The sequence below is a fragment of the Solea solea genome, chromosome 13 (genome assembly GCF_958295425.1).
Source record: "Solea solea chromosome 13, fSolSol10.1, whole genome shotgun sequence".
NCBI lineage: Eukaryota > Metazoa > Chordata > Actinopteri > Pleuronectiformes > Soleidae > Solea > Solea solea.
Window position 1 is genome coordinate 26,912,972 of NC_081146.1, and position 22,321 is coordinate 26,935,292.

Sequence of the window (22,321 nt, forward strand, 5' to 3'; positions counted from 1 at the left end):
TACTTGTATTTTTGTTTGTCACATGAAAAGTTGTGTGTCCTTCAAAATAAAAGTAAACCAAAAATGTACTCCACCCTCTCTCTTTTTTAATGCACATATCTGGAACCCACAGGGCCTTATACGCCTTCAGAGAAGGCCCAACATGAATTCTGGACCATAAAATATGAGTATTAAATAATATACATATACATATATATATACATACTGTATATATATATATATATATATATACACATATGTATATATATATATATATATACATATGTATATATATATTTTAAAAAATCTACGTCATTTAATTTAATACATACATTAATTGGAGAGTGATGGGCAAATTGACCAATCACGGTTTGATTTTAAGTGGGCGGGCCAAACAAAAAGATCCTCGGCCTTCGTCTAACTGCAGACCACGCCCCCTGAGTGCTGAGAGCGGTCGAGAGAGCGATGTTGTAGCTAGCTTGATAGCATCGCCTTTTTTTTAAGGCGGCCCTTCACAGAAAAAACTTCAAGTAAGAAAAATTGGAAGTCCAACTCCAGAACTGGAATTAAAATAAAAGGTTATGAAAGTGGAAAGACAATTCAAGACCGAAAATTAGTTAGAGACGTGCGCACAGCGTACCGGAAGCTGCATAGTGAAAACTACGGGCTGCACTTTGACTTCCGCCGGCTCAACATTGAACTGACCGTCATGTTGAAACTTTGGCAAACTTTGAGTCCAGGAGACCATCACACCTGCTGCACTTTGTGACTGACAGCAGCTGTGTCCCCTCACCTGTCCACCGTGGAGCGGTCTTACGCGGCTCTGAAGCGAATCAAGACGCACGCTAGAACCAGTACTGGACAGGACCGCCTGGGATATTTGGTACTGATGTCCATAGAGAAAGGACTTCTTTTTTATGAGCTCAAGTCAAAGGACAAACTTTACTACGCTGCCATCACCCACTTCACAGGGAAAGACCTACGAATGGATTTGGTTTTCATGAAAGGTAGGTCTGTGTTTTAAGACACTAAGCCTTAAATTAACATCATTTACTTATTCTTATTCTAACATTATTCTGAATAAGACATTATTTCAGTAGAGAAGTCCAGGATGTTAAAAGGAGGTTCTAACCAGATTTAAACCTATACGTGTGGTATGTTCGGTGCATCGCTGTTCTAGTCTTTGTATTACCAGCTTGTGCATTTGAAGTTGTGTTGTAGTTTGAGGATGCTCATGAACGTATTTATCATTGTGTGTTTGGTAGCGCTGTCCATGGTGATGAAATGAAATGAGCCTCGTGTTGGTGTCAGCAGCGTCACGCGGTGACCTCATTTAATATTTCCAGATTTTGCCTATGTTTGCACTGAGTATGTTTATTTAATTTCAGCCATGTAGCCTAAATGGTCTCCAGTTTTAGGAAGTTAATGTTGAGAATGTATCTTGTTGTTATTGATGTTATGGTCTATTTGTTTACATCCTTGTCATCATTAATGAAAGAATTGCAGTTGTTAAACGCTTTCAATTTATCGTACTGTTACTTTTTTTTCCACAATGATTTATTTTCTCGGCAATGACGGCTGAGGTGAAGGCCCAGCTGTAGTGCTCACGGTTTGCCACTGTGAACCCATGGGACCCACTCTAGGGTCACGACCCTCCACCAGGGAAGGCTGCACTAGCGCACACACTGTCTCTACATATCCATGTTTTGTCTTCAAGAGGTTGAGACTGCGCTTTGTTGACTAGCTTTGTTTTGTCTCAGTCATGGCTGAAGGCATTGAAGGAATTTGTGAAACTTGAGAAAGGAAAAACAAGTCTGGCTTTGCTCTAACCTTCATTTATCCTCAGCAACACCAGTATAAGACCAAGACTACACGGAACCCATCAGAGCATGTTTATGACAAGGCGATTCTTGGTGCTTTGCATAAAATATAAAATGCATTGAGACAAAATATGTTAAATCTATTTCAACTCTGGTGTCAAAGATGGAGGTAAAGTGAAAACACAAATCATCTATTTCAGTAAAAGAGATATTCAAAGAAGTGAGATAACCTTGTTATTTGGGACTGAACCAGATTGAGCCAGAACAGAGCCGTACGCTGTCTTTTAGGTGTTCGTACATTTGCTCTGATTCTCGCCGATCAGGCTTCTGTAAATGACCCATCCAAATCCTCCAAATCAAATTCAACTGTGGTATCACAGCTAATCATTTTGTTTCAACGTTTACAGTCATTATTTGCATGTTTACATTTGTCTTGGTTCATACCATTGCTCATTGAATCCAGATGTGGACCCTTAATTCTTTTCTTTTGTTTTTGTTTGAGACAAAGGTATGATGTGGGTCCCACACCTTCCCACGACAGGGAGTCATTACTCAATCACAATGAGATTTATTGGCAAAGGTACAACCTCCCTGTTGTTCACAGCCACCCACTGTAAAGGCGCTGGTCATGCAGGACATGCCTCATGTACCTGGCAGTGGATGATTGCACCACGTCTCAGTTTCAGACATCAACACCAACCTTTATAAAAGCACGATGAAAGCCACCATTTCATTGTCATCCGGCGTCTGCACATGCAGGATATCTTCTCCTGGATAAACCGCACTGGCATTTTACTACAACATGGGATCCAAGATGTTTCTGCTGCTGGTTCTTGTTCTGCTCATGTTCTTTGAGCACAGCCAAGGTACTGAACACTGTATCACCATTTCACTGAGCTGTAACAGTATGTCTACATTCTGTATATTAATACTGCAAGGATTTGTTTTAATTCTTTCAAAGGTGCTCATGAGAAACACAACCAGATTGTGACTGTCAGCACATCATCCACCAATGGTAAGTGCTTCACTTACAGTGTGATTCTATGAGGTACTGACACACAGTCAGTATTGGAAACCATTGTTTTATTTATTCATAATCTGTGCATTTGCTTGTCTGATAACCTGCTCTAAGTGTAAGTTTGTGTGACTTTGTGCACCAAACTCCACAGAGAAAATAGCAATTTTAAAATCACAGAATGCAGGAGTTGTGTGATTTTGCTGCTGCGTCCATCTGTAAATTCACATGTTTGTGACACAAAGTGACCTAAGGAGGCAGGAGTAGACCAGCAGCTTCCATAATCTTTATGTTTGTGTCACAAGTGGCCACAATGTTTTCAGAGAGCGTGAGCGTATGTGTCTTTTGCTGGTTTCTGGTATTTATCAATACCTATCCCTATACCAAAACTATCCCTTTTAATTTAAGTGTTCAGTGTTGCATTATCATGGTTCACTTAAGTCTAAGTTTTCTTTTATTAAGTGTGTTTGTGTTGTAGCCTCAGCTGTAGAAGAACCACTGATGACAGCAGTCACAGTCAACAGTCCACCAACAACGAGGAGACAGCACAGGAGGGGCTGTCACTGCAGAGGTGAAGTCGACGTAATCAGGATTTCCAGTAAACCACGCACATGTTTTCACTCTTCCATCACATGAAATCAGAGCCTGAGAATTAGTGAATGGGGAAAAGTTTTAATCCGCCCAACTCTTTTGTCCTTGTGCATCTGGGTCACCCAGGTAAAGGAAGAGAGACGCTAACTGCGCGCTGCCTTTGTCAACAGTCGGCCAAACGCAGCGGCAAACACAGAAGATGTGAGTTATTAATTAATTATTATTGAAATTCAGACCCAAGATTATACTCTTTAGTATGTGTTTGTCTGTTTTGTCTAATTACAACACTTTCAAATGTAAATAACAGAGTGAGACGTGTTTTTAATTTGAATACGTTTTTATTTCCCAAGATCAGATCATATATGTTTCAATGTTTCAATTTTGCAAATGGAGGCATTTTTATATATTTCCCATTTGCCCACCTGCAATACTGCCAATGCCCACCAGTGGGGCCGCAGCCCACACTTTGGGAAGCACTGACCTAGTTTAAATGTTATGATGGATATGGAAAGGTGAAAAGAAACGTGTTGCATTTTAATATCATTGAATTCAGTATTAAACAGTGAACTTAAGGGACATTGTTTTCTTCTGTGTCTCTCAGTGAAAAAGCTGTGTCAGCAGGAAAAGGCAAAGAACCTGAAGAAGTGCAGCTGGTTCGTCAAAGCAAGGAAAGGTGTTAAGACCATAAAGATGAGTCCCAGTGTCCCCATATGATCAACACTGCAGAGCTTTCCTATACACAACATCCATATACACTGTATATTTGAATGTTTTTCTAATGTTCACTCTCATACATATTTCTTGGAATACAAACAAAAAAGTGCTTATGACTAAAAGACAACATTATATCCAATAAAGTCGCCATAACAGTGATGCATTGATTGTTTTTTTATTTACTAATTGATCAGTACAATGAATCAAAGTGTGATAAAAATAGTACATAACATTTCTAATACTACAGTAGCCTGCTCACACAAGTATGTGTATAGATGACAATGTTAACGCCAAATACTACAATAATCAAGCTCTCTAGCTCAAAGCAGGCAGTGAAGTGATACCATACCAATGTGGGCATGTTTATTACAGTCATCATTTCCACTCCTGCCCTATAATTTTACAGTGAGATTGTTTTAAGTGTAGAGGAAGCAGGAGACACCTGAGAGGATTCAGGCGAACAACACAGGCAACAACAGAGCACACGCACTCATCAATGTCACGCCGACTTGACATGAGAGGTGGAGGGCGGAGGCGTGACCTGAGGAAGAGAGAGAGAGAGGAAGAGGAAGGTGAATACAGATCACTCAAGTGGAACTAAACTAAACTACTTTTTTCAGGTGTAAACAAGTCTGTCTGTCTGTCTGTCTGTCTAATGATTTTAAATTACATTCCAATGTTTTATTCATTTTAAGTTGACAGGTGCTTTATCTGTTCAGTAGAACACTTTTACTCGAGTGTAAGCCCTGTGACTTATTTCATTTTCATTACATTACATGTCATTTAGCAGACGCTTTTATCCAAAGCGACTTACAATAATAGTTCACATATATACACATATTTCACATTATTTCATGTTTTCAAACGATAGACGAACAATTCTTTTTCTGCTTGATTTTTAAATTGTTTTTACTTCTATAATTTATTTTTTAATTGATTTAGTTTTTATTTCCAATGTATTTATTTGCCTCTGTAAAGCACTATGAATTGCCTTGTGTAAGAATATACAAATACACTTGCCTTGCCTTGCCACTAGAGGGCAGTGGTGGGGGCCAAGTTACAGGCATCAACAAACATGGCAACCACTAAAGTGGTTATTCTATTGTGCTTGACCCAAAATAGACAGAAATGTAAGACCACTGACTTAAAGTCAGAGCTCTCACACAGCCACACCCCCTGCACTGCTCCACCCTCTCCCTCCTTCCTCCTCTCCTTCCCTGTTTTTCATGGTTATTGCTATTATTTCACACGAGTGACTTAAAAATGCTGTTTATCATCCCATTGCAACGCTCTATCACTTTAAGATTTTACCAAACTGCTGGATCATCAGTGAATGCACATTTTGACTTTTGGCCACATTGTTAAAACAATTGAAGAAGATTATTGTGAAACTGTTGAACGCACACAGCACAGAGGAGATCTGCAGCTCACTCACCAAACACGGTAAAGGATATAGTTTTGGACTTAGTGATGTTGGTCACAGGGTTTCTCGCCTCACACGTGTAGCTCACTTTAGTCGCAGGGAACGTGATAACAGAGCCAACTTTTACAACCTGTGTTGTGTAATTGAAGAGCCAGTGGAAGTCACAATCTGGTCGAGAATCGGCAGAACATGTCAGTGACACGCTGACGCCTGGTTTCGCTGAACTTGGACCAGTGATGCTGACACTTAGTGGGCCATCTGCACACACACATACACACACACACACACACACAGAGAGGGAGTTACAACACAGAGCATTTTGGATGCTTTTTTCTATTACTATGTTTAAACATACAGAGGCTATAAGAATGTTCAATAAACAGTGTCTAATATTCTTTTTTTCAGCACAGCCTAGGGCAAGCTGATGACAACAATACTATAGAAACTATACAAAAACATCTGTGCTAAAAAGTACTCAAAATGTGTAAAATTGGATTGAATTTGGAAATTCGTCACAGTTCAAAGCTTGTTTTATTTTATGTTTTTACTTGTTTTTATGAACAAAAAGAAAAGAAAAACGTCTATTTTTGTCACGACTAAAAATGTGATATAAAATGAGTCATAACTTTGACTCAACAACACATTGAAAACCGTGTTTTAAAGCCTGAATATGTGACCTAACACCCACTCAGAGTTAATATAATATAATACGTTGCTCTGGCATGAATCATGCATTCCAAAGGTTTTCCAGCTAAACATCCAGTTAACATGACACTGTAATTTCAGATTATATTGAATTAAGATTGACATTGTGTAAATACCACACATAAATTGGCGTCTTCACATAAGGTTTCTGTTGTGTGAGGACATGATGTAAATCTGTGTGTCAGTATGTGGATAATTAATAACTGTCATTTAACTGTAATTATTTAGAGGATGTCCTGGTTTCTTTAATATAAAAGGATTAGGTCCACGCTGAAAGAAGTCAAATTAAAATAAAAAATAAGAAGTGAATTATGAGTTTTAAGTCAGAATTCAGAGAAAATGTCAAATATAGATTTTTTTCCCCCTCAGAATTGTGAAATCTATGAAATCTCAGAACTGTCTTTGATTTAATATTTATATTTGTTTATATTTATATGTCTTTAGATTGAAATGTATTGAAATATTTTATATTTAAGAATATTTGTAAAATTCTGACTTAAATCACAAAAGTTTAACTTAGAGAAAAATGTCAGAATTACTTTTTTTCCCCACAAGATTGAAGTTAGGATTTTGAGATTAAAGGGAGAATTGTGACTTTAAATCTGATCAAATCTACATAATATCACAACATTTTCAAATGTTTCTGCCTTTAAGCAGCAAAAACAGTTTCCTTTAACACTCACAGTTAACCAGGAGCTTGTATTGTTGGCTTCCATGTCGAGCAGCCTTATTGGTCGCGAAACACTGATATGTGCCATCGTCGTCGACCGTCACTGGAGTGAAGAGCAGTGTGTTGTTGACAGTGTGGACGTTCATGTGTGTGTCAGAGGCAGAGGCGTTCATGTTGAGGAGTGTGTCGTCTTTTGTCCAGTAGATGGCGTCATAGGGTCCAGTAACTTCACAGCTGAGGGTGAAGTTTTCAGAATTGATTGGAAGTGTGTCGTGGTGGATCATCACTGACTCTATGGCCTCTGGAAACACATCACAGTCAACGTAGAGAGCAGTGTTACAACAATCATTACATCAGTGTATCTTCATTCATGCAGTCACACAAAACCACAAAACCTCTCCATGTTTTCTTACCAATAACTGTGACCATCTTAGAATTTGTGCTGTTCTTTCCCATCACATGATTGTATGCCATACAGGTGTATTCTCCGCTCATGTTTAACGTCAAAAGTTCAGTTGTATACACTGAAGTATTGGCCACCTCTGCGTCATTGAACCACCAGCTGAACTGACTGGGAGGCACTGACATGGCAGAACAGTTGAAGGTTGCATATTGTCCTGTCTCAACAAATGCCGGCCCATGAATCTTGGGAATGTCGGGTCCAACTGGAACAACAAAGGAGACATTAGGGTCTTCAGAGGCATTTCAAGGGCCTTTGAGGGCCCAGACAAAAGGGCCCCCAAAGGGTGGGATATCACACCCCTATGCCACCTCAAATATGAAGGCAATCCCATATATTAGCTTTTCATTAAATAATTAACTTCATTTTGACAGCTACTGAAACTAGCCATTGTCAGCCGTTGTTAGCTGTTGTTTGTTAGTCTGCTGACAAACTAGCCGCTGTTAACATTTGTTAGCTCTTGTTTGACGAACTAGCTGATCTTAGCAGTGTTTAGTTAGTCTACTGACAAACTATTCACTGTGAGCATTTGCTAGCTCTTGTTTGTTAATCTATTGGAAAACTAGCTGCTGTTAGCATTTGTTAGCTCTTGTTTGACAAACTAGCTGATGTTAGCAGTGTTTAGTTAGTCTACTGACAAACTAGCCACTGTTAGCATTTGTAAGCTCTTGTTTGACAAACTAGCTGATCTTAGCAGTGTTTAGTTAGTCTACTGACAAACTATCCACTGTGAGCATTTGCTAGCTCTTGTTTGTTAATCTATTGGAAAACTAGCTGCTGTTAGCATTTGTTAGCTCTTGTTTGACAAACTAGCTGATGTTAGCAGTGTTTAGTTAGTCTACTGACAAACTATCCGCTGTGAGCATTTGTTAGCTCTTGTTTGTTAATCTATTGGAAAACTAGCTGCTGTTAGCATTTGTTAGCTCTTGTTTGACAAACTAGCTGAGGTTAGCAGTGTTTAGTTAGACTACTGACATACTATCCGCTGTGAGCATTTGTTAGCTCTTGTTTGTTAATCTATTGGAAAACTAGCTGCTGTTAGCAGTTGTTAGTATGTTTACTGACTTAACAGCAGTGGTTAGCTGCTGTTAGTTAGTGTGCTGACAAACTGCTGATGTTAGCAGTTGTAAGCTGTTGTCAGCTGGTTACTGTTTGATCACTGTAGCGAAGACTCAGCAGATACACGGTGCTGGTAAGGACACAGTTCAAACACAATGTTGTGGCATAACAAGCACTCGTGCTGTGGGAACACAGTATGTCCAAGGTGAACTCTCGTTGTTTTGGATACGGAATAATGCAGTTATTTTGTCCCAAAAACTATGTTTCTATTTTGATACAGAATAACCCTGTGGCTAATAAAACAGCACAATCAAAGCAAGGCTAATGGGGGACCAAAACAAACAGGTGTTTAATGGTGTCAATATTCTATTACACTGTGTAATCAGTTTTAACATTAAGCCAAAGGATTGTCCACTTCAGCTTTAAAGGTCCATTGTGTATATAATATTTACGGTTTATTGGCAGAAATTGAATATCAAATAAGTATGTTTGTTTAAGAGTTAAATCGCTATAAAGTAAATATTGTTTGGTTTTCATATTCTTAGAATTAGCCCTTTATATGTACTTTAGTCGATGTACTTGCTTTACAGAGGCAACCATGTTGTGCCACCTTGTTTCTACAGCTGCCCTGAACAGACGCACTGTTGTATTGTGAAGTGGGAGCTTACACATGGAGAGAGTGAGTTTTGAAAGAGTTTTTACATCTTTTCTGATATGTTAAGGCCACCGTAGTTCCCTGTGTTAGATTTTCTAAAGATTTCCAGACCAGTTGGACCATAGTTGAAGAACAAGCCTTAAATGTTCTACTCACAGTTCACAAGGACGTTGTAAGTCGGGCTGGTCATATTTCCAACAGCATTCACTGCCATGCACTTGTAGTGTCCAGTATCATTGCGCTCCAGTGGGTTGAACATGATTGTATGGTTATGGATGTTAATTCTTCCAGTGTCTTCATTAATTTCCTCATTATATTTCATCCAATAAACATGATCAGCAGGTCCGGTCACGTTGCATGTTAGCATATACACATAACCTTCTCTGGGATGATCCGTTGATGATTCTACGTGAACTTCTGTTATTGGGTCTGAAACAAAGCAGAGTTTAGTTGTCTCTGAGTCACAGTAGGAAATGTTTACAGGGAAACGTCAAACTGTCTCACCGACAACAGTCAGCATCGTGTGTTTAGTCGTGTTCAGGCCGGTGATGTTGTTGTAGGCTTGGCACATGTACATCCCGCTCATGGCTTCAGTCAGAGGAGGTGTTACATACACGGCTGTAGTGGCCACTGGAGTGTCACTGAAATACCACGTGTAGTGGCTGGGAGGATGTGATGATGCGTTACAGATGAATGTCACGTTAGTTCCTGCCTTCACCAGTGTTGGTCCCATGATAGTTGGCATTTCTGGCCCATCTACAGACAGGAATATTATCATACAAGTGCAAGTCAGTGAAATGCTTTTTTAAGTTAAAGTTAAAAATCTGTATTAAATAACTTAGTTACAGCTATCACTGCAATAAAGATCTTTGAAACAGCAAAGAAGAAGATAGGTATGAAATCACTCTACAGCAGTACTGTACAACCAATGGTCACTAACTTAAAAAAAAAGACCACCATGCCTTGTGCTTGTAGCGTATTGACTTGAAAAAAGAGAAGATAGAATATAGTAGTATGTTGACATGATCCTGTTAACTTTCAAGTGACAGACGACAGAAAATAAACTACTCACAGTTTACTTGGACTGTGTAAGGGCTGCTGGTTAGGTTGCTGACAGAGTTGAAAGCCTGACACTTATAGTTTCCATTATCAGAATGTTGAACGGGGTTCAGAGTCAACGTCTTGTTGTTCATGCTAAACGTGGTCGTGCTGTCGGGCATAAGCAGCTGCCAATTCTGCCACCACTGAACTCTGTCAACAGATCCAAGCACGTCACAGTGCAGAGAAAACGACTTGTCGAGGATGGCAGGACCTCCAGTGTTATTCACTTCTACTGATTCTAGTGGATCTGCAAGAGAACGCATAAGAGACGCTTAAATTCACACATACGTAAATAAATATTCACATGTTTAAAGGCGGGATCAATGTGACAGGAATAATGGGAATGACACTAATTGTGGAAAGATAGATGAGACCAACACCATGATCATACCTGATGCTAATAACATACCAACAGCTGATTAGCTTAGCTTAGCATGCAGAATAAAAAGAGGAGCAGGCAATTAACACAATATATTGTTTGCTTATTGTATACACATACAACATATATGATTTCTGGGAGCATCATAGTGAAAACAAAATTCTAAGTAATTGTTTTATGTGGTTGTATAAAATACAAATACAAATACATGTCTACACACCAGTTCTTGCTCCCAGAAAGACATGATCAGCTGACCTTTCAGGCCCAGGAGTTTAGAGGTAATGCTTGGCTCATTTTATTATCGTAAGTAAGAGCCATTCTGTTTCTAATTTACAATTTTCCCAGTCTTAATGCTAAGCTAAGCTAACCTGCTGCATGCGCCATATTAAACAAGCATACGTATCACATGTGTGGTATCAATCTTTAATCATAGTCTCAACAAACAAGCTCATTCTCCAAATATGTTTAAAAAAATAAATAAAAATCCAACCTTACCTAAAACGTAGATCATTGCACTTGCACTGCTGAACCTGTTGGTGACTGGGTTGTGAAATACACATTTGTAATTCCCTGAGTCGTCCTCTGTCACATTGTGGAGGTAAATCTGTGGAGCATATTTATGTAGATTCCGCCCGTTGACCATCCACTGGGTCGTCGCTGACGGGCTGCTACTCGTTGTGCAGGACAGTGTGATATTAGATGCTGTTCTGTGGATGTGGTTCATTTGCATGGGCATGACCGTCATTGTCGTGTTGCTCGGACCGTCTGATAATACGGGGAAGAAGGACGTGTTTTGGGGGTTAATGAAACAATTGGACGTCTAATAAATGAAGAGTTGTTGTTTGAGTGTGTCTTGGTTGAGACTCACAGCTGATGTTCAGAAACACAGCAGGACTGGTTTCATGGCTGATCCCGTTAAACACTCTGCACTTAAACGGCCCTTGATCATAGCGGGTCACGTTGTCAATGGTTAGAGTGGTGTTTCCATCACTGAGCTGCACGTTCCCACCTGCTGTGACCTCATGGTCGTCCTTCAGCCAAACATAATTCAGAGAGGAACCCGTGGACGCTGAGCACATGAGAATTGCAGTGTCATTGAACTCCACCAGGTCGGTTGCTTTTGCCTCCATGGTCACGTTGGAAATACGCTCTGCAGAAAGGGAAGTAGCATAATTCAGGTCACAATGAGGCTGTACTGTAGCTATTGTACATCAAGGCTGGATATACCCTAGACTTTGAGTCTACAATCACACAAAACCACACAAGGGGTTTTTAAATTCTAAATAACACGTTTCTTGCCTGTGTCTCCATTTGATTTAGCACTTTGTGTCAGTGTCAGAACTCCATACAACCTCTCCTAAAAAAACCTGAACTATCACTAATTTGTCACTTCATTTTGTCGACATTTTGTTTTTTTTTTATGACAAAAAAACATCCATTAGCTGCATTAGCTCAGAAACATCAGTATATTCTCAGTTATGTTCCAGAATATGTTTTCTGAAACATTCATTCATCCATTGTCTGGCGCTTTATGAGGGTCACGGGGGTCTGGAGCCAAAACCAGCTGGGACATCAGCTGGGATGCAGGTCGCCAGTCCTCACAGGGTCAACACACAGCGACAAACAACCATTCACACTCACATTCACACTTCAGACCATTTAGTGTTGTTTATGCTCATCAATGTAAAAGTTTTGAATCACTTGTGAGATATTTGACTGGAATGAGTATTATAATGTAGTTATAGAGTCAAATTAACACTACAATTGAAAATCCAATACAATTAGCACTAAATACACTGTTGGTGTTATATTTAACACTTTTAGCTGTATTTAAACACTAAGAGCATTAAATATGGTCACATGGTGGAAGTGGCTGGCATTGTTGCCTCACAATTAGAAGGTCTATAGTTTGCACCTTCTCCTGATGTGTGCATGGGTTTTCTATGAGTACTTCGGCTTCTGCTCACAGTCCAAAAAAACCCCCAAAAACATGCAAAATTGGACGTTAGGTGTGAATTTGCGCGTGAATGGTTGTTCATCTCTGTCTGTTGGCCCTGACGTGTCGCTGGGTTGCTACTGAGTGGAATGGTTCAGTTTGACGTCTCCACTTGAAATGGTGCTAAAATAACCAGTTAGGGTCAGGTCAGGGTCAGGTCAGGGTCAGGTGATTGGGCGGCAGAAAAGCATCCCTGCCCGGTGACCAGTGTTTTCTCATGTAAAGCTTGACAAACAGCCGCAAACCAACCAAGCAGGGGGAAAAAAGATGGTGGATGTTCTCCATTGTTATTATTGCGCTGGGGTTAAACTGTGTCTTTTTACCCCGACTCACATTAAATTTGCATCCATCCTCCGCTCAGAGAGAGTTTCACCTCGCATATTTGCGAACTATATTTGACTGAATATTTGAATATGATAATATATTTGAATCATATCACCACGGGGACTTCATCACCGTGGTGATATGATTATCTAATCTGGGAGAAATATTATGAAATGTGATTGGAGATGTTTTTTTTTTTTTTTAGTTCTTTTTCTTTAGCTTTATGGAGCTGCTGGCTGAAATACTCTAGAAAGTCTAATTGTATGCATACTTGTTTTTTTCAAATAAACACACGTGCAAAAAGATAACATAATTATATATCGTAATTATCTGATTTAACAGCTAAAAGGAAGATGTCTGACTCCATCTGTAACGTTATTATGTGTGTTTCCATCATGGTACGGTTCAGTTTCATACAGCACGTAAAGCCCTGAGTCAGGCCTGCGTTTCAACTGAGAACAGTAACTTTACTTAGAAGGTAAAGGCGCAGAGCGATGGTCGTGTAGCGTAACAATGTAACAGACAACAATGGTGGACATCCAGCAGCTCTATTTTCCTGCTCGGTTTGTTGCTGATTGGCTGCGAGTGTTTCCCTCGACCTCCATTGGATTGGAAGTTTTTCCGTCGCCCAATCAGCTGACTGTCGTGGCTGTTCCTCATGGAAACACCAAAAAATAGTGTATACAATTATATAGATATATATAATATATATATATATATATATAAAGTAAACTGCTCCACTCGGTGGAAACATGTTTTTTTTTCACAGTTTGAATCAAGGCTGTTGTTTATTCCAAGTCTATTTGTTTGTTGAGCTTAAATTAGATTTGTATCATATCAGGTTTCACTTGAGTCAAATGGAAAGTGAAGTCAGGGTTCTTACCTTGGACGGACAGTGTTAACTGGGCTTCAAATAAATTCATTGCATCTAAGGTGTACACTCCAGAATCTTCCATAGACACTGACATGATACTCAACGATGACGTGGTTGTATTAAAAGCAACCCTGTCCTTCCAGGTGTTGCTTATGCTTATATTTGGTCCGAATATCATCACAATGAGGTCAAGGTTGAACAACCACACTCCGAGGCTGACCGGGCTCGGGCTGTACAGGGTAACATTGCTGCCCACAGGTAAGGGGTTCTCCGAGGCGTGTATATTCTGACTGTAGACGCCATCTGTACAGAAAGCAAGAAACAGACGCTGACGTGATGTGTGTCCACACATAATAGAGGTGAACACATTCTGAAACCATTAACAATATTAAGATTATCATTTAATCTGAGCACCTATACAATAAACAACAAACAAATCTGGTCAAATTAATTCAGGTTATAATAATTTGAACTAACCTGTTGCAAAGATTATTGAAGCCAAGATCAGGAAAAGCACAGCAGGAGACTCCATTTCACTCCTCAGTGTCTTTTTTTATGAGAAATGTCCGACTTGGTCAAACAGCCTGTTCTCCGTCTGTGATCAGTTCAAATCTGGCGATATTGTTTAGTCACGGCCGCTTTCTTATCTGCAAATATTTGCTCTGTATTGCTCCAGCTTTCTTTTCTCTTGATGCAAATGCTTACCCATACATCACTCTGTGCCACCTCTCTCTCTCTCACACACACACACACACAGACCTTTACCACACCACACCTTGTTTTGCCCTGGTCCACTCTGAAGTTTCACTGGTACACAACAAGGAGTGGCCATTTACTGTAAACCTCGGTCGTTTGGCAACTTTCGACAAACCTTATTATTCTGTAGAATAAGGAGAATCAGTGGAATCACAGATGCTGAGTGTTTTATTTCTCATTCACAGGAGTGGTTCCATTTTTTTAGGCCTGTTGGTATAAACAGAACAAAATGGAAGGAAAAAGGAAAAAATAAATATTCAAACTTTGTGTTTAGTTTTCCACTTGACAATCTTTCTGTTCCTGTAAGTTACTGTAGTTACGTGCATCATGACAATATTGGACAACTATAGATCCATCCAAACACTCATGGATGCTCGTGCTTATTGTTCATGACTCTCCGGAGAAGAGATGGGAAGGTTTTTGTAATGGTTGTGCAATAATTATCAGAATTACCGTTGTGGGACGAGGAAAGGCGGAGACGCAGGTGACTTTCACAGGTTTATGGCCCACGAGCACAGGGGCCCCATACAGCAGATATATACGTCCCCTGAACACACACTTACCCATAAACCAACAGGGTGAGAGAACACACGAGTGCCCGCCACCCCATATGTATATATTTCATGTTTGCCTAATTGTTTTAATGATGTAATTGTTCTTTTTTATTTTTTAATCTTTCTTTAGTTTACAAAAAACACAATATACCAAATATGCCCCATTGTGGCTCAATAAATAATAATAATAATTTATTTATTTATTATTATTATTATTATTATCTTTATTATTATCATTACTACTACACATAATAATAATAATAACAATAATAATAATAACAATACATTTTCTTCTTTGACATAAGCACAGAACTTTTGAACTTTTCCACAGATAATTGTTATGATGATCTTATTTATTAATATTTAATCAAAGCAGCCACTAAGGATGTTGTTAAGTGCAGTGAAAGTGTGCAACACTGAAATGAATGTACACTGAACACAGTAAGTACAGTGGCATTTAATTAAGGATAAGTAATGAACTGTATATCTCATTATTATAAATCACAAGACATTATTTGATTATATTACAACATGAAAGGCAAACGAGTGTCACAGTGACTGTACAGTTATCACTCTGTATCATGCACATGTTTGAATCCTTTATTATGATAAAACTGCAATTATTTCACGGCGTCAAAGTCAACCATGGACTGGAGCCGCCATCACCTGTGAAAGATTAGATGTTGTATCAGTCATGCATTTCATTACACATATGCATTGATTTGATTTGATTTGATTTTTGAATTCAAATGTTTTCCTTGGTTAGATCTTTCTTTTTGGTGAATGTAAGTCTAGTGATGATGTGGTGCTCATGTGGTCCTGATGGCAGACTAATATTTGACCTCATCTAGTTTAAATGTGTTATTTTGTGACTTTGGAGTTTTGAAATTCTTTGTTAAGAATGAGTTTAGTGACACAACGTTGCCGATGAAGGCAGCAGTGGAGCAGCAGGTCCGTGTGAACACAGGCTACAAACACACATTTCCATGTGAGCCTTTGTTAAACGGCAGTGATTCTTTGTCGTGTCCCTGCTGGTAACCATGCAGTGAAAGAGGAAAACTAACGTGCATGTGATTCTAAAACACGCCTGGCAAAGAGAGGAGGAAACGCACCAACAACAGCAGTGAGACGAGCCACGTGTTCACCGTCGGCTGTGTGGATCCTGCAGATGCTGCAGATGCAAAACAAGTGAAAGGTTAATTTAGTGAGAATGAATCCAGTCAAACAGACGTTTATTCCAAAACCCACTTATTGTGATGTGTGACGTGATACTGCTGTTCCTGTTGGTATGATTGTTAAAGCCCACACAGGAATATGGACCACTTTGGTCTTCAGTGACGCTGTAGAGCTCCAGCAGTGGACCTGTCTGGTTCACAGACTCTCCTCTGAAGGTCCACTCAAACTGAGCCGGAGGGTTGGACTGAGCCGAACACAGCACGGTCAGGTTGGATCCGACAAATAAGGATCCGTTCACTGTGAGGGCCATGTGATCTGGACCATCTGAGAGAGAGACGGGGACAGGGAGACAGGGGACAGGGAGACAGGGGACAGGGAGACCCAGCAGCTGATGACAAAGACAGAACAACAATATGGAAACAGTTTGAATGAACGTTGTCCTACTTACAGATGATGTTAAAGCTCTGTGGAGAACTTGAGCCATTACTGACAGGATTGGACGCCACACATGTGAAGGGTCCGTGGTCATAGCGCGTGACATTGACTATATTCAGAGTGGAGTTCCCATCAGTGAGCTGGACTCTGTCACTGGCTCTGACCTCAGAGCTGCCGTTCAGCCACACAAAAGAGGGTGAGGATCCAGAGGAGACGGAACACTTCATCACCAGGAGGCTGTTCAACTCTGTGAGGTTGGTTTGATTCACCTCCAGTCTCACGTTTAAAATAGGTTCTGTGTGTGTGTGTGGGGGGGGGGGGGAGACAACAGCAATGATACAATAAGAAGTGATTTTTTGTTAACTTTGGTGTTTGGATTTACCACATTGACACAGATTATATAGACCAGCAGCTCCTGAGTTTCTGCAAACACTTTCCTAAGATAGTGTAGACATATGCTAGTACCCTTTTTATTTGTTAGAAGGTTAAACTCTTTGTTTTTCCTTGTGCATCCGTGTGGAGCTTCCTGTGTGTGACGGTGTGTGAACATGTACAGGTGGTTGTTCTGCAGGTGTTTTCAGTTTCTCATCACAGGGACTCTCCTGCTGACTGGCTGCTACACACCTGATTTCCATTACCTGCTCAAGTTGACAGTAAACTCTCAGGTCACCTAGGAATCTGAAGTCAGGCCTGGCGATGCGGGGAAAAAAAATCTTATCTTAGAAAAAACTATTCATTAAATGCTTCACTGAGACTGATATTCTACTTAATAAAACGATTCCATGTTATAAATGATAGTTTAGTAGAGTTTCTACACACCTATGACACATGTTCCTCCTCATGTTTCTTGTAACTAATGACTGAAAGTCAAAGAGAGCCATCAGTGAAGATGCTTTGCTTGGATTAATGAACAGACAACACATGATAGAGGTGAGTGTTGACAGACACAGACACACAGGAACCAACAGGACGTGGCAACGTGAGCAAAGGTCACCGTCACCAAAAACACGTGCAAGACGTTAGGAAGTCCTTCATCGTCCGCTCGTCAGTACAAATATCAGGAAGGAGAAACTCTTTGATTACTGTTACGTAATCTGTGTTTTTTTAATGTAACCCATCTCTCTGACAGAAGGAGTTTGAGAAGGAAGGACTCAGTCCAGCAGGAGAAGCTTCTCACAATAGGTTTAGTTTTTAAATTGTATTTTAATTTCAGTGTGTTTATGTTTTTCTTTATTTATCTATTTATTTTGTAATTCTTTTTTTTTTTTAAATCATTAAGGCTACTACGTCATCTGCAGTGTGGTGAGATGTTTCCTCAGCTGGTGGGTAAATGTGGGATTGAGTGGGGATGTTGTTTTATAAATAAAGATTGATTTGAAGCGCTTTGCTTCTTCTGTCCTGGAGACTTTTATTGCTCCCGAGCTCTAAACTCGTCCTGTTTTGCTGCCTCTGCCTACGTCACTTCTCTCTCTGTTTGTTGACTGTATGTTTTCATACATGCTCCTGATAAAGCGGCCAATATAAAGCTGAAATACACCCACATAGTGTTGCTTACTCAACAAGGTTCAGATCCTTCTTTGAAGCCCTTCACTAAGGGAAAATCCGGTTTCAGATAAAGCAGAGAAGTCTCTTATCACTGAAAGCACTTTCTTTCTTTCTTTCTTTCTTTCAGCTTCAGAGTCGCCACAGTGATCCACACATTTGATTTTCTGGAAGGAACGTCCTGGTGCAATCCTCCCATTTTATCCTCTATGTCACGCTAAAAGAGAGGTGTTCACTTTATTAGGCACAGCTGTTCAACTGTTTGTTAAATATCCAAGCAGCTGATCACATGGCAGCAGCAAGTCAGTGCATTTAGGCATAAAGATATGGTCGTGATGGTCTGCTTCATTTTAATCTGAGCATCACAATAAAGAAGGAAAAGTGAGTTAAGTTGTGTCTCTCATTACAGAAAATGGTCCATGAGAGAGGAGAATACTCTTCTCTTCTGCCGTGTTGAGGTCAGAGGTCAGAGGTGAGAGGAGATAGAAATGCAACATCTCTGAACACACCCTGACGCTGTCAGGCTACAGCAGCAGTAAGTAAGTAAGTGCAGTAAGTGTACTCTTACAAGTAGCTGTTCATATTACGGTGACTTAAATCATCATGGATTTCACTTTTTTTTTCATGCAGTTCAATAAGGCAAAGACGACAAAGCCTTCACACAGCAAATCCATATTTCACCGCTCATTCAAACTCATCTTGAGTTAGACTATATTCATCACTCACACACTGTTGGGTAATAACCAGCCAATGGAGGTGGTTGAGTCGCACAAATACTTACAAGTGCGATAAGTGACATGTGGTCACACACATTCTATCAGCAGCCTTGAAACATAATCATAAAAGCAGCAAAATCACTAATCACCTTTTTAAGACTGAAGACTGATGGCTTAAGGCTACCTACCTACCTACCAACCAACCAACCAACCAAACAACCAACCAACCAACCAACCAACCAACCAAACAACCAACCAACCAAACAACCAAACAAACAACGGAGGCCTTCCAGCATGGAGTCTTGGGTTCTCTGGTTTCCTCTCACATGCAGAGGTTAACTGGACACACTAAATTGACCGTAGGTGTGAATGTGTGAGTAAAGGCTGGTTCGTCTCTGTTTGTCAGCCCTGTGATGACCTGGGGACTCCAGTGACCCGTGACCCTTGTGTGAAGGATAAAGCGGTAGATGATGGATGGATGGATGAATTAAACTACATAACACTGCTATGAGATGTTTTACCGTGCTATAATGTTTCTAATAGACGAGCCACCAGAATCTGCGACTCCCAGCCCTGACTTTTATCCACTCAAGCTGATTCTCACCAAAAACAGTGATTGAAGTGTTGGCTTTCAGCGTGGGGTTGTTGCTCTGCATCACGTAGACTCCTGAGTCCGCCACGGTGATGGAGCTCAGAGTGAGCGCTCCGCTGACGACGTTGACCGATGCCCTGCCTCTGTGAGTGGCAAAGTCCGCCACCTGGTCCCCCACCCACGTGAGGATGAGGGACGATCCCACTGCCCAGCTTCCAGCCGTCAGATTGACGGGAGGAGAGAGAGACAGGGTCAGGTTGTCCCCGGCTGCTGCAGGGTTAGTGGAGGGCTGGATCTCCACAGCAACAGAGGCTAGAAAACATAAGGAAGAGAGCAACAGTTGTCAACTCCTGTTTAGAAGTGACACAATTCTTCTTGTTGGTGATCAGAAGAATCAGGATCTCATAAATGACCTTGTATTAAAGCCAGCAATACAACAGGCAGCATCCGTTCTCTTTTCTTCTCCATTTTCCACTGATGGTGTGAGAAAAACTTCACTGTGTCTGCTGCATTATAAATGTCCAGTCTATGTCCAACCCCCCCAAACCATAAATGCAAATCCTCAGGAATCTAAGCTCTTATCTGCAGGTGTCTCTGATTATTCGCTGTCCACCTTTGTTAAAGCGACAAAAGGTTCCTGACATCTTGTGTTTACTATCTCGGGTGAAGTTCTGTAAATGGTCAATCAGCAAAATGACAAATTATGACAGAAGGTATGCAAGGTTTCTTTTTTTCCCCATACTTTCCTCGGTTCATGCTGCTGGCAAAGCTATTGCACCTTCAACAGGACCACTCAGCAAACACCTGTGTCATTATTTGAATTGCAGTGGTGCAAAGTTCATTATCTGGGTGCACCTGACTCACAGAGCTGATATTTGGAGAGTAAATGTTGCCGATACGATGCTCAGTATCAGTCTGCTCAAAATCACTGGATTAAACATATAAAAGAGAGAAAATGTTCAATCTGATGACAAGGAAAAATCCTTGTCTATGTGCAAACTATAAAACACGACGTCCGTATTTTTTCCTGATGTGTAATTTTGTTTCTTCAGTTTTTTTCTTTTTCTTTTTGATGTACAATATTTGAGAAATAATTTAGAGAAAGAGTTTTATTATTTACATATGCTAATATTTCACTGGTGATGGAGTCTCTTCACTACTCAATGATTAATGTACATATGTAGAAGCAGTATGTTGACGCTCCAGCTGACTTAAGAGAAAACATTACAGTAAAACAGTAAAACAGTAAAAACAGTAAAACTATTCATCTCTGATGTAACGTTTAAAAACCTGGATGCTTTACTTGAGTGCACCAAACTGTTTTTTACAACGTTTTTACGCTTTCACAAATCCTTCTATCTGTCTACTTTTGGAAATGAGGAGAAAACATTTCCTCTGATGCTTTAAAGGGAGAGTTCCGGGTTTTTTGAAGTGTGGTGGTGTAAATGTAATGTAAATGCCATGTGGAATAACGACACAAGGAAAAACAGGTCACCTAGTAAAATCTATTCCTTCTGAACTCTACAATATGTTAAGATGGTGTTGATTTGATCACGTGAGTCTTTTGTTAAATTGCAAAAAAATCAGTTTTTCCTTGTGTGAGCATCCGTGTGTTGCAGCGAGGCGTGTCCACACCTCAAAAAACATGGACTACCCCTTTAATGTTTGAAATACACAACTATAGTGAGAGAAAACACAGGAATGTTGCTGTATCTCTGCTCATGTGTTGTGTTTGTTCATGGAATCAATGTGTCGTTAATCACAAGTGCTTTAAAAACTCGTCACAGACACAGACACAGACACACCCCCTCTTTTCTTGGTGGTCAGAAGCTGAAGCTAACAAATAGCTCTATTCATCACAGAGGTGAATCAGTAACACAGTGAGGTCAGGGGTCACCTTCAAGTCAATGTTACACAAGTACACAGCCACAGCTCTGCATTATAGTTACGTGAACTTTCTTTATTGTATAAACACAGATTTATGTTTTTTAAAGTTTTCTTTTTTCCTTTTTTGTAAGAAAATACATTTCTTACAAACAAAAATGGACCGTGTTGTGTCATCACACATTAAGGAAATATGTGAAGTTGAAACATTGTTCTTTGTGCTGCTGTTTTGGTGAATTGCAGTAACTGCACTTCAGACGCTGTCGTTGCTGTTGTGTATATTTGACATAAACCGCCTTTTTGAGGGCTGATATAACTGAATTATTGTGTGTTTAAATGACGTAAATGGACGTAAATATGCATCATTTACTGTAACATCATCAACAGCGGCACAAGGCTGTGCGACACATGAAACACTAGATGGCACTGTCTCATTGTGCTTCACTACTCTAATGACTGTGTAATGTGATGTGCAAATGAATGCAAATGCTCTAAAAGCTTTGGTCAGGTCAGGAGGTCAAGATTTTAAAAAGGAAAACTGTGTGTCACAATATTTCATCATGATAAAGCAATAATAGCACTGGTGACGATATTTCACGTCATTTCAAAATTGTTTTGATACGAAAAGACATAAGATATAAGATATCAGTTCACAATAAAACGAAAAACACGTTGTGATTCATATTTTCTTTAATGGCATCAAACATATAATAATAAAAAAAACAATTTAACTGCAGCTTTTGCGATTTGCTAACTCTGTTGTTTCAGTTTGAACAGAGGATTTCTTTACCTTTAACAACATATAGACAAGCGTTCGTCACACATTAACGTCGGTGTGACAGAATAACTCACAGGAAGTTCAGTCTTCAGTGATGACTAACTGATGGGGGATGGAAGACCC

General features: G+C 39.9%; 1 protein-coding gene across 1 annotated transcript; it reads right to left on the minus strand.

Moving 5' to 3' along the window:
- Window positions 1-4,278: 4,278 nt before the first annotated feature.
- LOC131471329 (carcinoembryonic antigen-related cell adhesion molecule 5-like) lies at window positions 4,279-19,862 on the minus strand. Its single transcript, XM_058647825.1, has 15 exons — window positions 19,549-19,862; window positions 16,700-16,981; window positions 16,324-16,575; window positions 16,188-16,246; window positions 15,717-15,741; window positions 13,775-14,068; window positions 11,440-11,721; window positions 11,067-11,336; window positions 10,164-10,439; window positions 9,596-9,847; window positions 9,248-9,520; window positions 7,331-7,582; window positions 6,931-7,218; window positions 5,555-5,800; window positions 4,279-4,660 (listed from the first exon to the last, which is right to left on the minus strand). Exons 1-15 carry the CDS (start codon window positions 19,598-19,600, stop codon window positions 4,572-4,574), a joined length of 3,192 nt encoding a protein of 1,063 aa, XP_058503808.1. The 5' UTR covers window positions 19,601-19,862; the 3' UTR covers window positions 4,279-4,571.
- Window positions 19,863-22,321: the final 2,459 nt, after the last annotated feature.

Excerpts from the sequence above, each read along its gene's own strand:
- LOC131471329 (XM_058647825.1), bottom strand. The coding sequence starts at position 19,600 with ATGCAGAGCAACAACCCCACGCTGAAAGCCAACACTTCAATCACTGTT. Across the intron at positions 11,337-11,439 it reads TGTGTTTCTGAACATCAGCT|ACGGTCCGAGCAACACGACA; the intron begins GTGAGTCTCAAC and ends CCGTATTATCAG. Across the intron at positions 9,521-9,595 it reads CACGATGCTGACTGTTGTCG|ACCCAATAACAGAAGTTCAC; the intron begins GTGAGACAGTTT and ends GCTTTGTTTCAG.